The following is a 25,407-nucleotide window of genomic DNA, read 5'->3' on the forward strand; positions in this document are numbered from 1 at the left end:
CAGGCTGAACAGTTAGACCCTGCAAAGCAAAGAGATCAAAGGGAGCCTGGTGTGCATGCAAACCAGTCCCTCAAGGTATCAAAATGGGTGGATATAGGTGGTTGAAAAGATACACACCAAGTTGCCTTTATTAGTTGAGGCATACACAATTTAATAGCAAGGTGGTTATCCTGGAGCTATACAAAATGTTGGTTAGACCATATCTAGAGTATCGTGTGCAATTCTACAATCTACATTATGAAGGGGTGTGAGTGCACTACAGAAGATGCAGTGGAGATTTACCAGGAGGAGGTCTGGGCTCCAGTGTTTCAGTTATAAAAAGACTGGGCAGACTGGGGTTGCTTTTCTTAGAACACAGGAGATTGAGAGGCCATGATGAGTTGTATAAATTGAGGGGCTTAAATTGCTTCCCTTGGTAGAGGAATCAATGACAAGAGGGCATAGATTTAAGGTAAGGAGCAGAGGGTTTAGAGGCGATGAGAGGCAAAATCTTTTCACCCAGAATATGGCAAGAATCTGGAACTCACTGCCTGAAAGAGTGGCATAGGCAGAAATTTTCATAACATGTAAAAAGTAATTAGATGTGCACTTGTAATGCAAATCGGGCTATGGGCCAAATGCTGGAAAATAGGCTTAGAATAGGTATTTGGTGGTTTTTGACTGGTGCAGGAATAATAAGAGTGCTGTCGGATTCTAATAACCATAGGATATAGGAGCAGAATTTGCCATTTGACCCATCAATTCTGCTTTGCCAGTCTATCATGGTTAATATGTTTCTTTACCCTTTTTCTCCTACCTTCTCCCATAATCCTGATCCCATTGTTAATCAAGAACCTATTTTTGTCCATCTTGAACGCACCTCCAATGCTTTCTGTGACAATGAATTCCACAGATTTGCTGCCCTCTGGTTGAAGAAATGCTTCATATCTCAGTTTTAAAGGGTTGCCCCTTCACTCCTGAGGCTGTGTTCTCAAGTCTTAATCTCTTCTACTAGTGGAAACATCTTCTCCATTTATACTATACAGGCTTCTCAGTATTCAGTGATTATCCCCCTCATTCTTCTAAACGAAGATTAATTTTCCTGAGGATTGTGCAACTTAAGAAACTTTGCCTCAGAAAGTGGAGGAAGTGAGGGTCATTGAACACTTAAAGGAAATGGTAGATTCCCTTGCATAATAGGAAACTAACGTTACTGCGGTTCAGTGGAATTTTCTTTGGAATCAAGATTTCAGAAACGTAATAGAGTTCAGCTCTCTCAGTTTACCCCATACATATGCATAAAGTATGAACAAGACATGGCTTTCGATACACATATTTTCCCAGTTAATACTTTCACATTGAAAGGCATTGAGTTTTATTATTCTGCATAACAGTGGACAAGGATCTGATCAAAATGGAAAACTACCTTGCATGCTCCCATCTGTAGCGCATGTAAATGTATAAATATGGGACCAATAAGTTTCCATAAAATTACCTCTTCCACATAATCATGACCAACGGGTTGAACATCACTCTGCAATGCAGCAAGTGTTGTCATTGGTTCCGCTACTGCCTCTGTTTTACTCTCCTGAACAGGTGGTGTTGCCACTTTAACCTCAGGGGCTTTGACTTCCTCAATTACAGCAGTAGTAGTTCCTGTACTCTGCAACTTGTTACCACCTGCGAACAATTCAATACTTGAACTACCAAACAAGTTGAGCGATTCATACAGCAACTAATGACATATAATATTTTTAATAGTTATTATGTCAACAATACAGACGTTGGTCACCTCAAGTTTTTTTTAAATTGAATTTTTTTGGGTAAATCTCAGAGTAATTACATTCGGTGCAAAAGCAACATATTAAGCATCCTCAGCAAAACTATTTTTTATCTGCTCTTTTCTCCTCCATTCCTTTCAATCTCAAATGTATTAACTGAACTTTCAATACCATACTTTATTTACTATTTCTTAGTAGTATCCAAAATGTTAGCAATCAGAACTACACCTTCTATAGAGCCAGCTCATTGATTTATGAACAAAAATAATTTAATCCCAGTACTTACCAACAAAAGTTATCTTTGGGGTTGGCGTCTTTTTTGCAACAAGCAGCTTGTTAGCAACATTATTCACAGATACAGCAGCAACTGGATTAGGCTTTACAGTGGGAGAAATTGTAGCAGTTGCAGGAGCCGTACCACTATTGGATCCTGTGGGCGGGTTTGGGGGAGCTGGCTTGACAGAGGTTCCGGCTGTAGTTGTAGTCGTAGTCTGGCTTACCATGCTAGGTTCGGTTGATGGAATGGGCTTGCCAAGTTTGGTATGTAACTTGACTACCTAGGTTAGATCAAAAAAAAATTGCTGTTCAACAGTGACAATAAAATTATATTGAGGGATTGGAGGGAACTACTATGATTTGAAAAATCCAATAAACTCAAACTCAAAATACTACTTGAAATAAAACAGGGAATTATTTCCGATTTCTACCATTAATTAGAAACTCTGACATAAATAAGTTACTGTAGATAGTAATGATGTCATGCCACATCTTTTGCTCATTTCTCCACAACGCGCAGTTCTGCATTTCCAACTTCTGCTGCTCACAGGAGTTTCCCATTTTTCAATTCCCAAGTGTCAAGAATCTTTTTCATCCCTTGGGTCTATAAGCCTCTACTCCTCCCTCTGCAATTTCAATAGACAGCTTCATGGCTTGTTTTCTCCAGCTGACCCACTCCATCCTTCTCCAAAATTATATTTCACAACTTCCTAGTTGTGACTCGTCTTGGCATATTTCAGTCCCACACAAGACACTCTAAAACAAGTCTTGGTAACTCTTCTTTAAGATCTATACTCATTCCTATGCTGAGCAATTATTCACATTTGCAAAGGTCTTCTTTATCATTGCTACTCCAGCTCTCATTTCTTTATAACAATAACCAGCTTTAGACTAGATAAACGTCATGTCTCATTTGCTGTTTGACTTTATCGGCTTCAGTGAAAAGAACATCCTATTGAAAGGACAGGTAGTGGGGCAGAGGGGACAGAGTTGCCAACTTAGTAAGAAATGAAATTCAGATTGATAGCGACATAGGAACAGAAGGTGTAGAATCTGCATGGGTAAAGTTAAAGAAATGCAAAGGAAAAAAGACACTAATGGGAGTTACATGTATAGGTAAAAACAATGACTGCGGATGCTGGAAACCAGATTTTGGATTAGTGGTGCTGGAAGAGCACAGCAGTTCAGGCAGCATCCGAGGAGCAGCAAAATCGATGTTTTGGGCAAAAGCCCTTCAATTATGTAGGTATATGCCCGCTTACAGTAGTCAGGAGAAAATAAACAGGAGCTAGAAAAGACATATAACAAAGACATTCTCACAATAATCATTGGAGACTTCAACATGCAAGTGAACTGGGAAACCCAGTTTGGTAGTGAATCTCAAGTAATTTGGAAAAGGTCTACAAAATGGGTTTTTTGAGCAACTTGTAGTAAAGCCCACTAGGGAACAGATAATTCTGGATGTAGTGGTGTGTAATGAGGTAAGTTGGTTAGGGAGCTTAAGATGATGAAACCCCTGGGGTTAGTAACCGTAATATGATAGGATTCGCACTGCAGTTTGAAAGGGAGAAGTAACAGTATTACAACTGAGTAATGATAACAACAAAGACATGAGGGAGGAGCTGGTCAGATTGGAAGGGGAGCCTAGTGGGTAGATGATGGACCAGGGGTTTCTAGGGCTAATTCAGGAAGCACAAGAGAAATTCATCCCAAGAATTACTTCTTAAATATATCTGTCAACACTTTCAATTATCAAATTATTTTATAAATTAAGGGGAGGACAGCAACCATGGATGACCAAGGAAGTGAGGGACAGCATTAAAGCTATAGAAGCAAGCAAACAAAATGGTGAAGATTAGTGGGAAGCCTTTATCAGGGAAGATAACCAACAAAGCAATAAAGGGTGAAGATGATGAAATGAGGGTAAGCTAGCTAGTAAAATAAAAGAAAATTGTAAGAGTTGCTTTAGATATATAAAAAAGACTAAGAGAGGCAGGAGTGGACATTGGACAGCAGGAAAATGAGGCTGAAGTAGTTGTAGTAATGGGGAACAAAGGGATAGTGTTACAGTTGAATAAGTACTTGGAATGAGGTTTTCATGGCGAAGACATCAATAGCTTACCCGAACTTAAGAGAATCAGGGGCACAGGTGAGTGTAGCAGCCATCACTACTAAGGCGATGATGCTGGGGAAGCTGAAAGATCTGAGGTAGTTAAGTCACCTGGACCAGATGGACTACACTTCAAGGATCTGAAAGAGATAGCTGAGGAAATTGAAGGCATTGGTAGTGATCTTTCAGGAAGGGTCTGAGAGGATTGGAAGTTGGCTAACACAACTATTTGAGAAGGAGACAGAATACAGGAGACAGGAAACCATCGTCCTGTTAGCCTAACCTTGGCTGTTGGTAAGATTGTTAAAGTCCATTATTAAGGATGACATTGCATTTTACTTGCAAGTGCACAGTATAATAGAGTTTAGTCAGCATGGTTTCGTCAACAGAAGTACATGCCTGACAACTGCTAGATCTCTTTGAGGAGGTAATCAAGTGAGACAAAGGAGAGCCAGTCAATACAATCTATTTGGATTTCCAGAAGAACTATGACAAGGTGTTGCACAGGAGGACACTAAATAAAATGAGAGCCCCTTGTGCTGGCGGCAAAGTACAGGCATTGATAAAGGATTGAGTTGACAGCGTGGTGCTAAAAAAGTACAGCAGGTCAGGTATCATCCGAGGAGCATGAGAATTCATGTTTCGAGCAAGAGCCCTTCACCAACAATGAGGCTTGTGAGCCGAGGGGGTAGAGAGATAAATTGGGGGATTGGGGGGTAAGTCCACATTAATGCCATGAGGTTGTAGGGTCACAAGGCAGAAGATGAGGCGTTCTTCCTCCAGGCATTGGTTGGTTAGGGTGTGGCGATTGAGGCGGCCCAGGAGCTGCACGTTCTTGGCGGAGTGGGAGGGGAGTTTAAGTGTTCGGCCACAGGGCGGTGGGGTTAGTTGGTGCAGGTGTCCTGGAGATGTTCTCTGAAGCACTCTGCGAGTGGGCATCCTATCTCCCCAATGTAGAAGAGGCCGCATCTGGAGCGAATGACACAGTAAATGACGTGTGTGGAAGTGCAGTGAAACTCTGATGTATGTGGAAGGCTGCTTTAGTGCCTTGGATGGGGGATGGGTGGGGGGGGGTGGGGGGGGGGGGGGGGGGGGGGGGGGGGGGGGGGGGGGGGGTGTGGGCGCAGGTTTTGCAATTCCTGCGGTGGCAGGGGAATGTGCCAGGAGGGGAGGGTGAGTTGTTAGGGCGTGGACCTGACAAGGTAGATGTGGAGGGAACAGTCTTTACTAAAAGCGGATAACAGTGGGAGGGAAATATGTTTTTAGGTGTCAGAAATGGCGGAGGACGATGCGATGTATACGGAGGTTGGTGAGGTGGAAAGTTGGGGGGCAGGTTTGCTGTTGGAGGTATAGGTTCGAGGGCAGAGGTGCAGGAAATGGATGAGATATGCGTTGGAAGGCATCAACGACCATGTGGGTGAGGAAATTGCAGCCTTTGAAGGAGGCCATCTGGTGTGTTCTGTGATGAAACTGGTCCTCCTGGAAGCAGATGGCGAGAAATTGAGAATAAGGGATAGCATTTTTACAGGAGGTAGGATGGGAGAAGGCCGAGTCCAGGTAGCTGTCGGAGTCAGTGGGTTTGTAGAAGATGTTGAGTTGGTCACCATTGATGGAGTTAGAGGAGTCCAGGAAGGGGAGGGAGGTGTCGGAGATGGTCCAGGTGAACTTAAGGGTGTGGGTGGAATGTGTTAGCGAAGATGACAAAATATTCAACCTCCTCGTGGGAACATGAGGTGACGCCAATACAGTTATCAACGTAGCGGAGGAAAAGGTGGAGTGGTGCTGGTGTAATTGCAGAAGATGGACCAACTAACCACACCGCCATGTGGCCGAAAACTTCAATTCCCCCACCCACTCCACCAAGGACATGCAGATCCTGGGCCTCCTCCATCGCCACACTCTAGCCACCTGACACCTGGAGGAAGAACACCTCATCTTACGCCTTGGGACCCTCCAACTACATGGCATTAATGTGGACTTCATTAGTTTCCTCATTGCCCCTCCCCCCACTTTACCTCAGTTCCAACCTTCTAACTCAGCACCGCCCTCATAACCTGTCCATCTTCCTTCCCACCTAATGGGCGGCACGGTGGCACAGTGGTTAGCACTGCTTCCTCACAGTGCCAGAGACCCAGGTTCGATTCCCACCTCAGACAACTGCCTGTTTGGAGTTTGCACATTCTCCCAGTGTCTGCGTGAGTTTCCTCCAGGTGCTCCGGTTTCCTCCCAGACTCCAAAAACGTGCTGGTTAGGCGAACTGGCCATGCTAAATTGCCCGTAGTGTTAGGTGAAGGGGTAAATATAGGGGAATGGGTCTGGGTGGGTTGCTCCTCGGAGGCTCGGTTTGGACTTGTTGGGCCGAAGGGCCTGTTTCCACACTAAGTAAACTAATCTATCCTCTCCGACCTATCATTAACTTCCACCTCCATCTACCTATCACATTCTCAGCTACCTTCCCCCAAGCCCCCCCCCCCCCCCCCCCCACCTCCCATTTAACTCTCTACCCGCGCTGCTCACAAGCCTCATTCCTGATGAAGGGCTCTTGCCCAAAATATAGAGCCTCTGGCTCCTCGGATGCTGCCTGACCTGCTGTACTTTTTCAGCACCACACTCTCTACTCTGATCTCCAGCATCTGCAGTCCTCACTTTCTCCCCATGGATAAAAGGATTGATTGACTGACAGAAGGGTTTTTTCAGGATTACAGCCAGTGAAATTCCAGTGTTAGGATCATTACTGTTCACGTTATACATTAATGATCTGGAAGAAGGAACTGAGGGCATTGTTGCTAAGTTTACAGATGACACAAAGATAAATGCAGATACATATTGCTGAGGAAGTGGGGAGGCTGTAGAAGGACCTGGGTAGGCTAGGAGAGGGAGTAAAGAGGTGGCTGATGAAATGCAATGTGGCACAATGTGAGGTATGCACTTTTAAGAAAAGAATAAAGGCACAGACGATTTGCTAAATGGGGAAAGACTTCAGAAATCTGAAGCAAAAAAGGACTTGGGAGTCCTAGATCAGGATTCTTTTAAAGGTTAACATGCTGATTCAATTGGCAGTTAGGAAGGCAAATGTAATGTTACCATTTATTTCAAGAAGGCCACAACACAGAGCAGGGATGTACTGCTAAGGCTGTTATAAGGCTCTGGTCAGGCCACGTTTAGAATACTGTGAGCAGTTTGGGCCCCATATCTAAGGATGTGCTGGCCTTGGAGGCCAATAACATTTGCAAGAATAATGAAAGGCTTGTCATATGAGATGCAGGCAAGGACTCCGGATCTGTACTTGGTGGGAATTTAGAAAGATGAGGGGAGAATCTCACTGAACTTACAGAATATTAAGAGGCCTATCTAGAGTGTCATGGAGAATATGTCTCCATCAGCAGGAGAGACTACAACCCAAGTGCACAGCCTCACAGTGAAGGGACAAACCTTTAGAACTGGGGAATTTTTTTCAGGAGGTGGTGAATCTATGGAACTCATGGCCTCCACTGTCTTCTGTAGAAAAGTGTGTCTTGAGTGCTTTTAAGACCGAGATAGATAAGTTCTTGATTAGTGAGGGAATCAAAAGGTTATAGACAGAAAGCAGGAGAATAGGGTTAAAAAAATAAATCAACCATGATCGAATGGTGATGCAGTCTCAATGGGCCTAATGGTCCTTTATGGTCTAATTCACTAGAATGCAACCTACTTTTTGCTTTCACTCATTCCCCCCAATCCAAATGTTGTTAAAAAGGGAATTAGACTGAAAAGGAAGAATGCTACACACAGAAGACAGAGGAATTGCTCATTTAGAGCCAGTGCAGATGTGATTGCTGAATGGCATCCTACTCTGTACAAATTCTGAGATTTCATAAACTTATTCATTCCTAAATTTACTTCTTAAGTGCTTTACGTTTGTCAACAACTTATTTCTAGCAATCACAGCTTCAACAGAATTTAATAATTTAAAAATTCAAAAGGACTTCACAGGTTTGATTTGTTGACATAAGGCAATGAATCAAAACGCATAACATAAATGTACAAAATGGCATATTGTCATCTGTGCAATGATAATAAATGGAAACCATCACACCCAAAACCCTGGATGCAAATATTCTGTTCATTTTGCTCAGTAGTTTTGTTCAAATTGATAAAGTGCTGTTAAAAATCTTACGAACTCAGCCCAGATCACAACATCCCATGCTCAACAGATACATGCTAATAATAACACTGCAAACGTCTGGTTGCACCTCAGTGTATCACGTTATCAGTCACAACACTTACTGCAAAGGTAAGCCTGTGCAAGTTTGGTGATTGCAAATACAGTTTTTAAAGAATTCGGTTATCCAGTCTTCACAACAAGTCCAAACCACATGTGCGTTTATAGAAGTAAAACGATTAACTGCTCTCCACTAAAAGAACCAACATGATTGGATCCTGACTGATGTACGGGATTTTACCAAAGAAGCAAGTATTATGGGGCAAATTAAAGGGGGGGGGGGAAAAAGGGTGACAATACATCGACTTAAGAAAAAATTCTAGGAATGAAGACATGAGCAGATGAAGACACAAGTGTCAGCAATGGGAGGATTACAGTTGGGGAATATGCATGACTACCAGAATTGCAAGAGTATTGATACCTGGGTGCTGTATGAGGTAATAGATGTGAGGGGTGGTCAATGACAAGTAATTGAGTTATAGAATCCCTACAGTGTGGCAAGAGGCCCATCAGCTCAACAAGTCCACTCCAACTCAGAAGACCATCCAATGGCTAATGCACCTAACCTACACATCCCTGGACACTATGGACAATTTCGCATGGCTCAGCCACTTAACCTGCACATGTCTGAACAGTGGGAGGAAACTGGAACACACTGAGGAAACCCATGCAGACACAGGGAGAATGCGCAAATTCCACACAAACAGCCCAGGACTGGAATTGAACCCAGCTCCCTAGTACTGTGAGGCAGCATTGCTAACCATTGTCACTATAATAACTGGACAAAAAAAACCTTAAATTTACAATTAAAATCTTTCTAAAAAATAATGAAATCGGAGCCAATGTAAGTCACCAAGCTCAGGAATGAAAGGCAGAAATAATTAAACACAAGAAAAGTTTCAGATGACCTCAAATTGACACTCAAAAAGCTTGACACCATCCAAGACAAAGCAGCCAGGTTGACTGGCACCACATCCACAAATATCCACTTTCTCCATCACCAACGCTCAGTAACAGCAATCCGTACAGCAGACATTCACTTAAGATTCTCAGACAGCACCTTCCAAACACACAACTACATCCATCGAGGATAAGGGCAACTGATATGTGGGTAAATTACAATGCAAGTTCCCCTCTAAGCTACTCACCATCTGACGTGGAAAAATATCACTGTTCCTCAGTCAAAATCCTGGAATTTCCTCCCCAAGGCCATTGTAGGTCAATCTACAGCATGTGGACTGCAATGGTTCAAGAAGACAGCTCACCAGCACCTTCGCATGGGACACCCAGGGATGAGCAATAAAAATACTAGCCAGCCAGCCTGCAACACCCACACCCCACAAATGAATAATAAGAAAAAGGCCTTCTCCTTGAGCACCAATATGTGATGAGAAACTCATTTTGATTGAAGTACAAGTATAAGCACACTTGCCAGGAGAGGGATGGGTTTGGGGGCTAAAACATAGAATTTGTAATGGGAATAGAAGATATGGCTCTATTTATCTTAATAATTTGGGTGGCAAATTATTGCTTTTGCTCATCCCAAACTCCCTGGGAGACAAGCAGTTACAGCATTCAGACACTAGAGGGTGTTGTCAAAGGTGATAACAAGGGAAAACTGGGAGAGCATACTTCTGGAAATATACATTATTTTTCAATAAAGACAAAACAAAACAAAAACATAAACTGAAGTCCCAAATTTGACAGTCAACCTTCACAAAGCAATGACCGTGGATCATTAAAGTAAAGACATGGTTGGATTTTGTTCTCAAAAGTTGACAACCAATTCAGGCTCAATTAGAGTTATACTGAAAAAATAACAATTTTCAGATTTGAAAATATTTAAACAGAAAGATGTTGAAATTGCTAACTATACAAATACCTTCTGGTGCTTTGCTCCACGAATATGAGCTGCATAAGCATCAGCTCCAGTGCAAGAAACATCACAGAGCTCACAACGCAGTTGATTTTGAATGCCACGAGCTGTTCCAGTATTGCTGTTTTGGTTAGTAGTTTTCAGAGCAGCTTCTTTCTTTTTATGTTTCTGTCCTTCCAAATGTTCCCTGTAAGTCTAGTGAAGCAGAAACAGAAGTTTTCTCGCTTGGTTATTCAACCACTGGTAATTTCTTCCATTTGGTACAAGCCAACTCAACATCAAGACTGCTGTCTACTTTGAGGAAAAAGACCTCTAAGAACTATTAGCAAATTTAGCAACATTTTTTAAACTGAAAGAAGCTGTGCTATGTGCATCAACGATCCAAAATTAATGGCACGACCCCATAACCTTTCCCTATATTCCTGCATCATACTCTAACTGAAGTACACATTTTGTACCTTAAAATATACAATGTTTGTGCCTCAGTTCCTCCCCCAGAGTGGATGGAAAGGATAATAAAATTGAAACAAGAGCCTCGTTTGACAATTTTCAATTGAAGATTTATCAGATGCTCAAATACAGGTAACTCAGATTATTCTTTCAATCTTCAAGTGTTATGACATGGGTAAGCTCTCCTGCTTAATTTTAAAACCAGCAACACAGAAAAGATTTATCCCGTGCAGTAATCTGTAAAAGTTCGAGTGGCCAAGAACTATGCAAAGTAAAAATTAACAACTTTATTTCTTAAAGTATAACAGAGAACAATTAACTAACTGCTATTTATAATTTATTTCTCTAACCTTTCTTTGACCTTCCCTTCCATAATACTAGTCTGATAAAACTCCCAATTAACATTTACAAAACAACACTTATTTCAAAACCAGACAGCTGTAAGTTCCTATCTTCAGATCTTCCTGTGTCTTCTTTGCTCCCTGTGAGGAATTTCTGCGTCACAGGTTATTGATTGAAAAGATTCTTTTAAGAGATTTTTCTTCAAGCAGTCTGTTGCGTGCTAGGACTTGGCAGTTCTCCTTTCAACAGTTCAATTTTCCCCTGGTCTTATACCCCAGAGCATCAAATTGTGTCACTGGCTTTTAAGATAGTCAATATACTCAATTCAAACTTGATTGAAAATTGTTTTTTTTTTCGGGGTATAATTTAAACTGATTGGCCAAATTAAAATTTGTTTTTGTATCCAGGCAACGAACTAATCAAGTTGCTTGACCAATGTTACATAGTTGCCTTATTGAGAACATTTGGTGCTATGTAAGGTCGTGCTGCTTTTAACTCTCTTAAAAAGGTACACTCACATCTTCATAGTTTGTTAAACCTTCCCAGCTCTCCTGGAAGTAATTCCAATATCTCAAATCTCTTCCCTGACTGCAATCGCTCATCCTTGACACTCATCTGGTGAACCCATGCTGTACACCCTCTCCACTGGGACGGAAGCCAAAGAATTGACAAGAAACAAGATAATAAAGGATCAGAGAATCAAGAATACTGAACAACGCTCAGCAGGACAAGAATAATTTTGCCCTAATTTAGTAAATAGATAGTTAATAGAATAAAGGATAAATAATTACGTGGTGTCAACCAACACCCTGGAGTTGTTCAGGGAGAGGTGGGCGCCGCAGGGAGTGGAGTGCATTATTTCCCTCTCCAACTCTATTTTGATTTAGTCCCTACCCTCCCCTTCACTGTTTTGATCACACAGCATTGCCCTTTGGTTTGAAGGGCAGTGCTTGTCACTGGCCGCTCGGGTGTTCTCCTATCTTCCTGGTGGTGGAAATTGAATAAAGATTCATGCACTTTGTGTCTCTCACTGTGTCTCACACCTGTACACACACACACCATGGGTGCTGGGGAAAATATAAGCACTACCGCAGTTAGGCGGTAGTGTGGGGGTTAAATTAAAAGAAAGAAAAAAAATAAAAAAAATAAATGGAGAGATGGGCACTAAAAAAAAGAAAAGAAAAAGATAAAAAAGGAAAAAAAAAGAAAAAAGAAAGAAAAAAAAAAACAAATAATGGTGACATGGCCAAAACACATGATGCAGCATAAAATATATACATCCTCATAAACAGAAACAGGATAGTGCTGGGTTTAAAAAAAAACATAAGGGAATTAGCAGAATTTAGGCAAATTTCTAATTTGGCAAATCATTCTTCACATAACAAAACAGTTTAAAATCCAAATTTAAGTGCATCTTACTACAACCTTTCTCAAAACTTCATTTTGGGAAGTTTCTTTTGCAATCCCCAATTCTTCCAAACTCTTAACATTTAGAGATTGTCCAGTAAAATGTTTTAACTCTCTTAAGTTCAACTCTTTACATGCCCTCAAACCTGATCGCAATCAGATCACAGTTAATCTGTAACTTGAATCCATTTTTAAAAATCTGTTTCATATGTCTTGAATATTGATATCCAATAAACAGTTATTGTCCTCAGTCTTGAAAGCCTCAAGTAAGCCAACACCCCAGAGATTTCTATTTTTAAGACAGGAAGAAAAATGGTTTCAGTTGTTCAAACTTTAAGATTCTATCCAGTTGCTCTGGATTCAACAATCTAGGGAAAATAATTTCTTGGTAAGAACAAGAATGTAGTTCAGAACTCCACATTCCCAACCATCCCAATAATTCCCCTAATGCCATTGCCGAACAAGAATCGATCCAACTCTCTCTCGATAAATAGTCAATGGTACCACTTCCACTACCTTCTGAGGCACTATGTTCCAAATTCGCACAATCCTCAGAAATAGTTCCCCTCATCTGTCATAAAAGTACAGACTAATTTTAAAAGTGTCCCCTAGTTCTAATTCACCCACAAGACTGAACATTCTTAGCGAGTTTTGAGAAGATTTTTAGCTCAGATTGAGGTTCTGGATGTAGGTTTGCTCGTTGAACTGGTATGTTCGGTTTCAGATGTTTCATCACCATACTAGGTAACATCATCAGTGAGCCTCCCAATGAAGCACTGGTGGTATGGCTCACTTTTTAATTTGTGTTTAGGTTTCCTTGTGTTGGTGATGCAATTTCCTGTGGTAATGTCATTTCCTGTTCTTTTTCTTAGGGGGTGGTAAATGGGATCGAAGTCCATGTGTTTGTTGATAGAGTTCCAGTTGGAATGCCATGCTTCTACAAATTCTCACTTGTCTCTGGCTCATCCCAGGATGGATGCATTGTCCCAGTCAAAGTGGAGTCTTTCCTCATCCGTACGTAAAGATACTAGTGAGAATGTGGCGAGTTGACATCCATGTGTCTTGGTGGCTAGTTTTCTGCCTGTTTGTCCAATGTAGTATTTGTTACAGGTCTTGCACGGTATTTTGTAAATGACATTAGTTTCACTTGTTGTCTGTATAGGGTCTTTCAAGTTCATTAGCTGCTGTTTTAGTGTGTTGGTGGGTTTGTGGGCTACCATGATGCCAAGAGGTCTGAGTAGTCTGGCAGTTATTTCCTCGAGATCTTTGATGCAGGGGAGAGTGGCTCGGGTTTCTGGAGGTGTTTTGTCTGTTTGATTGGGTTTGTTGCTGAAAATTCGACAGACTGTGTTCATTGGGTACCTGTTCTTTTTGAAGACACTGTATAGGTGATTTTCCTCTGCGCTGCAATGTGTAGCGATTTGCTGAAATAATGTTCTTCGTTTGTGGAATGATCGCTTCTGTAGTTCAGTATTTGGTCCATATATGCTGTTTTCCTGCAGATGCTGGTTTCAAGTTCCCCATTGGCTGTTCGCTCTATTGTGACATCTAAAAATGGCAGTTTGTTGTTGTTTTCCTCCTCATTTGTGAACTTTATGCCAGCAAGAGTATTATTGATGGTCTTGACGGTTTCCTCTTATTTGTTTTGTTTAGTGATGACAAAAGTGTCAGCCACATATCAGACCAAAAGTTTGAGTTGGATGGGTTGGCAGAGCTATTTGTTCGAGTCTCTGAATTGCTGCCTCTGCTAAGAACCCTGATATTGGAGATCCCATGTCTTTTCCGTTGGTTTGTCCGTAAGTTTTGTTGTTGAAGGTGAAGTGGGTGGTAAAGCATAGGTCCACTAGCTTGACAATATTGTCCTTGCTGATGAAGTTGGTGGTTGTGTTTGGTGTATGTGTCTTTGTTCTTCTAATACTACAGTCAGTGTTCCCTTGGCCAGGTTGATGTTGAAGGAGACCATTATTTCATCCTCTTCTATCTAGGTGTCTTTGATAGTCCTCAGGAATTCTTGGGAGGAGTGGATGGAGTGGCGTGAGTCTTCCACTTAGTCTTTGGTATAGTTCCTTGGCTAATCTGCAAGTTGGTGTTCCAGGTAGTGAGCCTATGGGTCTGAGGGAGGCCCCTGGTTTGTGAATTTTGAGTAATCTGTAGAAGCATGGTCTGTTGAATCCGTCTGGTTTCATTTTTTTGGAAGTCGGTCTTATCTATTTCTCTAAATTTCTGAAGGTTTTTTGAGTAGAGAGGTGATTCGGTTCTCCAGTTGTGGGGTCGGGTCTATCATCACTTGTTAATAAGTGTTGGTATCTGCAAGCAGTACATTATCTTTCTCAATGCAGTCCCTTTGATTTAAAATGTCTGTCAAGTGTCCTTTGTCTGCAGGTAGGATAACAATGTTTTTATCTTTTTTCAGTCCTAATGCTTTCCTTTCTTATGTACTGCTTAAGGCTGGTGTGACTGCCTGTCTGATGATTTCCTGGATTTCTTCTGTGACTTTGTTGTCTTTCAGTGTTGCTTCTAATGTTGCTAAGATGTCTTTTTTGTCCGCATCCTGGAAGTTGTAACTTAATCCTCTTACTAAGATAGCTTTTTCAGTGTCTGTTAAGAGTCGGTCAGATAAGTTTTTTTTAAATCCATGCTTCTGTCTTGTCGGTTATTTTGTTCAAGTTTGTCTAGTTTTTTCCGCAGTTCTAATTTTTTCATTTTCTGTGTTTGTTGTTGTCTAATGTCAATGGATTGTTGTACTGTGTCTGTCCATTCATGGTCTGTTGCATTAGTGAGTAAAAGTTTTTGGTGCGAAATTTCCCAGTTGTACTTATGGAGTCTGTTGTGGCTGTCATTAATAATTTCTCTAAACATTCTGTGCCATTTTGCTCTGCTATTCTTTTGGCTAATGGGGTGTTAAGGAGTAATCATCCCAGCAAACGAAACTGCATTAGAACATTATTTCAACGAGCCACCATACATTGCAGCACAGAGGAACTATGAAGAGCAGAGGAAAACCAGTGTATTCAAAACGAACATGTACCCAACTAACACAGTCCGCCGATTTCTCAGCGACAAACCCAAAACATGCAGACAAAATATGTCCAGAAACTCTAGCCACTGTCCCCTACAAAGATATCTTGGAAATAACTACCAGACTACTCAGACCTCTTAATAGCACAGTAGCCCAAAACCCACCAACACACTGAAACAGCAGCTAATGAACTTAAAACACTGTATACAGACACCAAGTAAAACGAATGTCATTTATAGAATACTATGCAAGAACTGAAACAAACACAACAATGGACAAACAGGCAGAAAACTAGCCACCAGGATACATGAACATCACCTAGCCACAAAAAGACGTGACCCACTCTCACTAGTATCTTTACATACGGATGAGGAAAGACAGGGACAACACATCCATCCTGGGAAAAGCCAGAGACACACGTGAGAATTCATAGAAGCATGGCATTCCAACCGGAAGTTTAATCAACAAACACATGGACTTGAATCCCATTTACCACCCCCTGCAAAAAAGAACAGGAAATGCCATCACCACAGGAAATTATGTCACCAACCCAAGGAAACCTAAATACAAATAAAAAGTAGGCCATACCACCAGTGCATCAGGAGACATACCACCTTCATCAGGAGGCTAATTACCTAGTATGGTGATGGAACATAGGAAACTGAACTTTCCAACTCAGTGAACAAACCTACATCCAGACTGAACATCTTTTTCCTTGCTACCTTGTCAACAGCATTCAGAATCTTGAATGCTTCAATAAAAAAATCACTCCTCACTTTTTTAAACGCTAGTGAAAACAAGTCCACAACCCACTCAGTCCACGCATTAATTGAGTAAACCTTCTCCCAAGTGCCTCCAACAGACCTTTCATTAAATAAGAAGTCCAGACAGAATTTGAAATTATGGTCTCACTAATGCTCTATATAAGTGAATCATAACATTCTTAACTTGATGCTAATGTCCTCTTAAGAAAAAAAATAACATTCCGTTAGCCATATTGATCTTGCTGCACCTACATATTAACTTATGTGACTCTTGCACAAGAATGCCTAAATCCCAACTGCTCTTTTAAATGACTGTCCATTAATAGCATCGAAAGTTAGATCATATTCAAAACCAAAGGTAATCCAAACCAGGTTTAGTTTTCACGCTGAAAACTCGCTGCAACTGACAAATCTGACCAGAGGCAGTACCCAAAGCTAATGTGCACTGTGCAAGGTACAATGGGACTGAAGCCAGATAAGTTCATTTTTATAATGTGCTGCTATGTATTAATGATATGCACAGATAAACACACAACACTTGGCTCCTCCATTATTCAGAAACTCAAACCATTAAATAAAGGATTGCAGTTTGTCTTTCTCAAATCCAAAGTGAATAACCTCACACTTTTTAACATACTATCCCTCCCTCCTATTCTGTGTCATTATGCTGCTTTGGAAATTTGTTCCCATCTACACAAAATTATCTTGTGTCATATGCAAAATTTTACAAAGCAGGTAGCATAAGTCAGATAGACACACAGTTGGGATGAAGTGAATCCTTTGATGAGTATAGCAGACGTAGGCATATAGGGAAGGCGATGTCCTAGTGGTATTATCTCTAGACTATTAAGCCAGAGACTTTAGTAATCATCTGGGGACCAGGGTTTGAAACTCACCATAGCAGATGGTGGAATTTGAATTCAATTTTTAAAAATCTGGAATTATGAATCCACTGATGACCATGAAATCATTGTCAACTGTCAGACACACCCATCTGGTTCACTAATGTTCAAAGTTTGTGAGAAGATTTGTAGCTCGGGTGCTCGTTGTTGTGGTTCTGTTCGCCGAGCTGGGAATTTGTGTTGCAGACGTTTCGTCCCCTGCCTAGGTGACATCCTCAGTGCTTGGGAGCCTCCTGTGAAGCGCTTCTGTGATGTTTCCTCCAGCCAGGGAATTCCGAGAGGCATGGCACTCATCCACAGATTCAATCAATCAATCAATCAATAAGCACATCGACCTGGACCCAATATACCGACCACTGTAGCGGACAGCTGGAACTGACAACCGGAAGTGGCAGATTCAGACCACTATAAATGCCGGAGGAAACATCACAGAAGCGCTTCACAGGAGGCTCCCTAGCACTCAGGATGTCACCTAGACAGTGGACGAAACGTCTGCAACACAAATTCCCAGCTCGGCGAACAGAACCACAACAACAGTAATGTCCTCCAGGGAAGAAAATCTGCCGTCTTCACCTGGTTTGGCCTACATGAGACTCTAAACTGCCCTCTGAAAGGGCCTAGCAATTGTACCGATCGCAACAGAGTCTCAAAGAAACAAAACCAAACAGATCACTTGCCTTCAACTGAAGCACCGGAAAAGACAACAGCTGAAACAGCCATGTCGACCCAGCAAAGTCCTCCTTACTAATATCTGGTGGCGAATACCAAAATTGGGAAAGCGATCTCACAGACCAGTCAAGCATCAGCCTGACATTGTCTGTAAGGTATGATTCCATGAGTACAACTATGATCCAGACAACACCATCATCAGATATGTCCTGAGTCACTGGCAGGATAGTTCCAGCAGAGGTGGCAGCACAGTGGTAGATAATCAGGGGGGAGTTGCCCTGGAAGTCCTCAGCATTGACCCCAGACCCCATGAAGTTTAATGGCTTCAAGTTAAACATGTGCCACAAAACTGTCTGCTGACTATCATCTACTGTTGTCCCTCAGTTTATGAATCGGTACTCCTTCATGTTGAACACTTAGAGGAAGCATAGAGGAAGGCATGGGCACAAAACGCAATCTGGGGATTTCAATGTCTGTCACCAAGAGTGGCTTGGAAGCAGTACTACTGATCGAGCCGATCGGGTCCTAAAGTTTAGGACATTCCTACTAAATCAGGTGGTGAGGCAACGAACAAGAGGAAAAAACATACTTGACCTTATCCTTACCAATCTGCCAAATGCATATGAATTGGTAAGGATAAGGATACCATGACAGTATTGGTAAGAGCGATCACCAGAGTCCTTGTGGAGACAAAGTCTTGCCTTCTTACGGAGAATAACCTTCATAGTGTTGTGTGGCACTACCACTGTGCTAAACTGGACACACTTCAAACAGATCTAGCAAATCAAAACTAGGCATCCATGAGGCACTGTGGGCAATCAACAGCAGGAGAATTGTACTCCAGCACAATCTGTAACCTCATGGCCCTGCATATACCCCATTCAACCATTACCAGTAGGCTAGGGGATCAATCCTGGTTCATTGGAGAGTGCAAGAGGGCATAACAGATATACCAGAAGATGACATGTCAACCTGGTGAAGCCATCAGACTATTTGCATAAGCAGCAAGTGATAGACAGAGCTAAGCAATCCCACAACCAATGAATCAGACGTAAGCTCTGCAGTCCTGCCACATCCAGTCATGAATGGCGGTGGGTGATTAAACAACTTACTAGTGGAGGCGCCTCCACAAATATCCCCATCCTGAAATGATAGGAGAGCCCAGTACATCAGTGCAAAAGACAAGACTGAGGCTTCTGCAGTAATCTTCAGCCAGGAGTGCTGAGTGGATGATACATCTCAGTTTCCCCTCACCCCCTGGATCCTCAACATTACAGATACCAGTTCTCAGCCAATTTGATTCACTGCATGTGATATCAAGAAAAGGTTGGATACTGGATGCTGCAAAGGCTACAGGCCCTGACAACATTCTGGCAACAGAAGATGTTTGCTCCAGACCTTGCTGCTCTCCTAGCCAAGCTGTTCCAGTGCAATTACAACACTGGCAGCTACCCAACAATGTGGAAAATTGCCCAACAATGTGCTGTGCACAAAAGACAGGACAATTCCAACCTAGTAAGTTACCAATCCATCTCAATCATCAATCAAGTGATTGAAGGGTCAGCAATAGTGCTTTCAAGCAGCACATGGCTCAGTAATAACACATTCAGTTTGGGTTCTGCCAGGATCACTCAGCTCCTGATCTCACTACAACCTTGGTTCAAACATGGGCAAAAGAGCCGAACACAGAGGCGAAGTAAGAGTGACAACCCCTGACATCAAGGGTGCATTGGACCAAGTGTGGCATCAAAGAGCCCTGGCAAAACTGGAATCAATGGGCATCTAGAGGGAAACTCTCCAGTGGTTACAATCATACCTGATACATAGGAAGACAGCCATGGTTATAGGAAGGTCAGTCACCTCAGCTGCAGTACTTCAAAGTAGCATCCTAGGCCAAACCATCTTCTGCTGCTTCATTAAATGACATTCCCTCCATCATAAGGTCAGAAGTGGGGAAGTTCGCTGATCATTCCCAATGTTCAGCACCATTCGCAACACTGAAGATACTGAAGCAGGCTAGGCCCAAATGCAATGAACTCTGGACAATATCCAGGTGGCAAATAACATTCGCGGCACATAAACGCCAAGCTATGACCATCACCAACAAGAGACAATTAACCACCGCCCCTCGATACTCAATTGTGTTACCATCATGCATCCCCCACTGTTAACATCCTAGGGGTTACCATTGACCAGAAATTCAACTGGATTCACCACATGAACACAGTGGCTACAAGAGCAGGTCAGAGGGCAGGAATACGGTGGTGAATAACACACCTACTGACTGCCCAAAACCTGTCCACCATCTACAAGACACAAGTCAGGTGTGTGATGGAATACTCCCTACTTGCCTGGATGAGTGCAACCCCAGTAACGTTCACAAAGCTTGACACCATCTAGGACAAAGCAGCCCATTTGATTGGCACTACATCCATACCCTCCACCTAAAGCTCAATACCAACAGTGTGTACTATAATCAAGATGCACCGCAAAAGTTCACCAAAAGTCCTCAGGCAGCACTTTTCAAACCCACGATCAGTCCCATCGAAAAGGATAAGGGCAGCAGATACATGGGAACATTACCACCTGAAAGAAAAATCAAAAAATAAACTACAAAATAAAATAAATCCAAATGTAATACATTTTTACCTGTGGTCCAGCACAACTGATCTTACAAACATCACAATAATGGATCTGTGGTTGCTTAGGTGGCTGCTTTGGTTTCTGTTTATTCTGAAATGGCACTTTCTTAGTGAAAGTGGTCCCAGCCCAAGCTGCTGCTTGTTTCTGTTGCTGCTGCTGTTGTTGTTGTTGTTGGTAATAGGAAGATGCAGCAGAATACACTGCAGCTTCATATCCAGCATACGTGGCTCCTACAAAATAATAAATTGCAAAAACAGAGTAAGTTGCATAGTTGGAATGAGGAAGTGAAACAAAGACAGCTTGAGTATCTGGGAATTTGGATCAAAGTGGGAATTTAACAGTTAAATCTCTAGCAAATTCAATTAGCCGGTTCAAATCAAACAAACAGCCTTTAAACTAATTAAAATAATACATTTAAAACAGACCAATAGTGGCAGTTATCTGTTGAGTAACAAACATTTTAACTGAATTAGGTGATTATTGTAGCAGCAAGGTAAGAAAAAACAAAAATCCGAATTCCCTACAAAATGGTTTGTTCAAAGTGCCACAGTCAGAATAACAAAGACTTTGACCAAGTCAGAGAGTCAGCATTTGGGAATTTAGAAAGAGGATAACTTGGTGGTTTAATTAATGTTTACTGAAAGAAATAAAAAGTCTTCACAGCAACAAGCAAGTGGGAAAGGAAGTAAGTCACAAATTGAGAGACTTACCAATGGCAACACAAGGAAAAGCAACTGATTACAGAGAAGATTTGGTCAGTACTTATTTTTTAAAGTGAATGTTGGATCTCAATTTGTGTTAAAGTCTGCAAATGTTTTCTCTCTATGACAAATAATGCACAAAGTTTTCATCACAAGTTTCTCAAAGTAGGGTAAAAAACATTCACAGGGAAAAATGGAACTACAAACCAGTTATCCTTATACCAGCAATAGGGAATTTACTAGAATCTATTATAAAAGGTGTGATAGATAGACAAAATGGATAATAATGATCCGATTGGATAGAGACAACATGAATTTGCAAATGGGAAGTTGTGTTTGACAAACTTGGAAGTTTTTTGAAGATGTTACTAACAAACTTAATAAAAGGAGAGCCAACTGTCAATGTTTACTTAGATTTTTGAAAGGCTTTGATTAAGCCCCCACAGAACATGCTCAGAAATATTTTCAAATCATTTTCATGTTGGCTGGTTATAACTAGTAGGATACTGCATGCATCAGTAATTGGGTCCCAAATGTCCATAATATTTAGCAATGATTTGGAGGTGCTATCAAATGAAAAATTCCAAATTTGCACATAATACAAAATTAAGTGGGAACATATTGCAAGCAGGATATTAGTGTGGCTTCAGGAGGATTTGGATAGGTGTAATGAATGGGCCAGAACATAGCAGATGTAAAATAACTTGGGAAGGACACTAATTGACTAGGACACCTAGGTCCCTTTTATGCATCTGCACTTTCTTATCATTTGAGAGATGCTCTGCACATCTGTTCTTCCCAAAGTGAAAACATTTTTCCAAATTATACTCCATTTGCTATGTTCTTGCACATTTACACCATATCAGAGTTGTGAACTGTTGGAGTTCACTCATTAAGATGATTAGGCAACCAACAACCTGACAATGGGTACAAGGTGTGATTCCAAGATTATGTACAGGCAAGAAAGATCATGTCCCACCTTAAGGAGTTACCTGATAAAGGTAGCAGCACAGTGGTATGCAGTCAACAGAGTTCTCAACAGTTATTCTAGAGGCCATCTAATGCTTCTATTCATTATAGAGTATTAGTATGAGCGTTCTTATGGAAATGAAATCCTTGTGTTCACAATGAAGAATCCATGGAAATGTTCCATGATGTTGCATGGTACTACAATCAGTTAAACGTGGCAGAGTCAAAGACAATTTGGGGAAAACTCAACAGGTTGAAGATAATACAAAAGAAAATGACTACGGTTGTTGGAAATAAATCACCACCTGCCCATGAATGCTCAAGGCACTATCCAAGCACAATCATCTTGAACTGCTTTATCAACTACCTTCCCCTCCACAAGGCCAGATTTGGGGATGTACACTGATACATGCACCAAGACCAGGGTAATATTCAGGTCAAGATCAGATGAAGAAGGGCTTATGCCCGAAACGTCGATTCTCCTGCTCCTTGGATGCTGCCTGGCATGCTGTGTTTTTCCAGCACCACACTTTTCAACAATATTCAGGTCAGTCTGTTGTGGCAACTTATATTTGGTCAGAGCAATAACCATCTCCCAAAAGAAAGAATTCAAATACTTTCTCTTGGCATTTGATATTACCATTACTGAATCCCCCATTGTCAAACTCCTGAACTGCACCTGCATATACTACTGTCACGAGAAGAGAAAGTTAAGAGTCTGAGTACTGTGGCAAGTAACTCACCTTCTGAATCGTCAAAGCCTTTCTACCGTCTAAAAGTGCAAGTCAGGAGTGCAACAGAATACTCTCCAGTAGTTTCGAATGAATGCAAATCCAACAATACTCAAAGCTCGATACCATCCAGGTCAAAAAAAAACCAGTCTATTTAACTTGCACTATTTCCACCACTTTAACCATCCACTCCTGGCAGTACTGTGCAAGCTGATTTGCTTTTAGGACGTAATGATTGCTGGCTATGAGTGTTCAATGCCATTCACTAGCTGCCTTTACAGATGGTATTGTTGAAGGATTGGAATCTCAGACTCAAATTGTTAACTCTCTTTTTCTCTCTCCACAGAAGCTGCTAGGCCAGTGTTCTGCATTATCCTGGACAGTGTCGGGTTTCTCGAGTGTTCTTGCCTTATAAGGATTTCATCACATTCCTGTCTTCAGCCTTGCAGATGCTGGTCATGCTGTCAGAGTTGAGTTACTTGCTGTTGAATTCAAAGCCTTTGTCTGTTCTTGTAGCCACAAGTATTTATACTGCTCACCTGATTGGTTTCTGATCAACTGTAACCCCCCTGGGATGTTGATAGGTCTGATTCTAGAATGTTGATACTATTGAATATCAAGAGGAGATAATTAGATTCCCTCTTCCTGGTAACGATCATAACCTGGAACCTGTGTAGTATGAGCATTACTTGCTCTACAGATTTTACTGAAGTAACTTTTGCTAAATGCAATATCTAAACGATGCCCTGCAGCATTTCACCAAGGATCCTTCGACAGCATCATCTAACCCACTGACCGTTACCAGGTAGGAGGTCAAGATGAAGGGCTTATGCTCGAAACTCAACTCTCCTAGTCCTCGGATGCTACCTGAACAGCTGTGCTTTGCCAGCGTCACACTTTTCAACTCTGATCTCCAACATCTGCAGTCCTCACTTTCTGCTGGTAGGTCAAGAACAGCAGATATGTGGCAACAATCACTATCTTTAAATTTCATGCCAAGCCACACATCATCCTGACCCACCCTGAATGAGGAAAGTAGGAACAAGAGTTGCTCAAGCCTGCTCCGCCATTCAATAAGGTCATGGCTGATGAGTGGTTTAACTCCGTACACTTGCCTTGAGCTCATATTCTTGATATCCTTTGCTTAATAAAATTTTGTGTCTCACAGATTTGAATTCCAACTATAATCACTGTTCCTTCACTGTCCCAGAGTCAAAACCTTGGAATGCCCTTCTTAAAGCTGAGTGTACCACAGTAATTCAAGCAATTGGCTCACTATCACTTTCTCAAGAGCAACTAAGGATACAGAATGCTGGCCTGGACTACAATGCCCACATCCCATGCACTGAAAATAAAATTAACATGAATCATAAAAAGTAGACAAATCAAGAGGTTAGGAAAACAAATGATAAGATGTAACCATAAAAGAGGGAAAGGGGAGTGAAAAGTTTTCAAGAATATTTGTACCATATAAAAAATTCAAAATCTAAAAATTGGAATACTTCACTTCTTACCAGTATAAGTCACAGCAGTTGAGCTGTATGTACCACTCTGAGTATAGGATGGAACCACAGTAGCAGCTGCTGCAGCAGCCGGTTGCACTGTTGTGGACACTGGGTAAACAGTAAAGGTAGTAGTTGGGTTGGGTGTAGCTGGTTTTATCGCTGTCACTTGTCGAGTCTGTTGAGCTTGTGTGTATTGTGTTGCAGCTTGACTATATCCTGCTTTTGCAGCTGTAATTAAAAATATTAATTACTAAAGCTTTGAGAAAAGATTTAAAAGAATAACAAACAGAAGACAACTTGTCGGTATTCCTTACATATCCAAATCTATAGTATCTTGCTGATCAATGCACTTCAACAATTAATAACTTGTTATTCATTAATTATTTATTTATTCCAAATGTAAAACAAAACTCCCAATGCACTTCAATAGGAGTGTCATAAAGTAAACAAAGACACAGAATCGCACAAGATGATATTAGGGCAGATGGTCAAAAGCTCAGACAAAAAGGTAGAATTTAAGGTTTACCTCTAAAAAGGGAAAGGTAGCGAGGCAAAGGTTGTTGAAAGCAGTCACCAATGATGAAGCCATTAAAATCAGGGATGCTCAACATGCCAGAATTAGATGCATACATGTATTTTGGTATTGCAGTATCAGAGTTAAACAAGAGGAGCTTGATATACTATCGCTTATACCTAACTAATTTATTATAAGTCAGCAATTTGGAAGCTTCTCTCCTGGCTGAAGGCATCAGAAAAGCCTAAATATGACAGCAAAATAAGCCTTAGAAATCTGCATGTGGTTCACCCTTCAACAAATGTCATCCCTCAAACTCAAAGTGGGTGAGAAGAGGATCACACAGTCAACGGAGAAGGAAAAACAGGCCAATGTTTCTATCTTTCCATACAGCAATCACAATCATTTCTTCAGTTCGCCTTTCTACTACTTCTTAATCAATCCATACGGAACAAGAAACAAGATTGCTGTTTTAAAATAGTGAGAAAGTACTGTAAAAACATACCAGGGTAACAATAACAGCCCAATTAACAGAAACATAGAAAACGGAACACGAAAATAGGGACTA

General features: G+C 41.4%; 1 protein-coding gene across 3 annotated transcripts in view; it reads right to left on the bottom strand.

Annotated features, from left to right (window-relative positions):
- The window catches only part of zfr (zinc finger RNA binding protein), a 96,228-nt gene that overhangs the window by 39,906 nt on the left and 30,915 nt on the right, over positions 1–25,407 (bottom strand). For all 3 annotated transcript variants that reach the window (XM_072572616.1, XM_072572606.1, XM_072572626.1), the window contains 5 exons: positions 24,335–24,553; positions 20,426–20,649; positions 10,230–10,418; positions 2,047–2,317; positions 1,475–1,659 (listed from right to left, as the gene is read on the bottom strand). In XM_072572616.1, the coding sequence (XP_072428717.1) occupies positions 1,475–1,659; positions 2,047–2,317; positions 10,230–10,418; positions 20,426–20,649; positions 24,335–24,553 (1,088 nt within the window). The remainder of the gene's footprint in view (positions 1–1,474; positions 1,660–2,046; positions 2,318–10,229; positions 10,419–20,425; positions 20,650–24,334; positions 24,554–25,407) is intronic.

The sequence above is a fragment of the Chiloscyllium punctatum genome, chromosome 1 (genome assembly GCF_047496795.1).
Source record: "Chiloscyllium punctatum isolate Juve2018m chromosome 1, sChiPun1.3, whole genome shotgun sequence".
Taxonomy (NCBI): domain Eukaryota; kingdom Metazoa; phylum Chordata; class Chondrichthyes; order Orectolobiformes; family Hemiscylliidae; genus Chiloscyllium; species Chiloscyllium punctatum.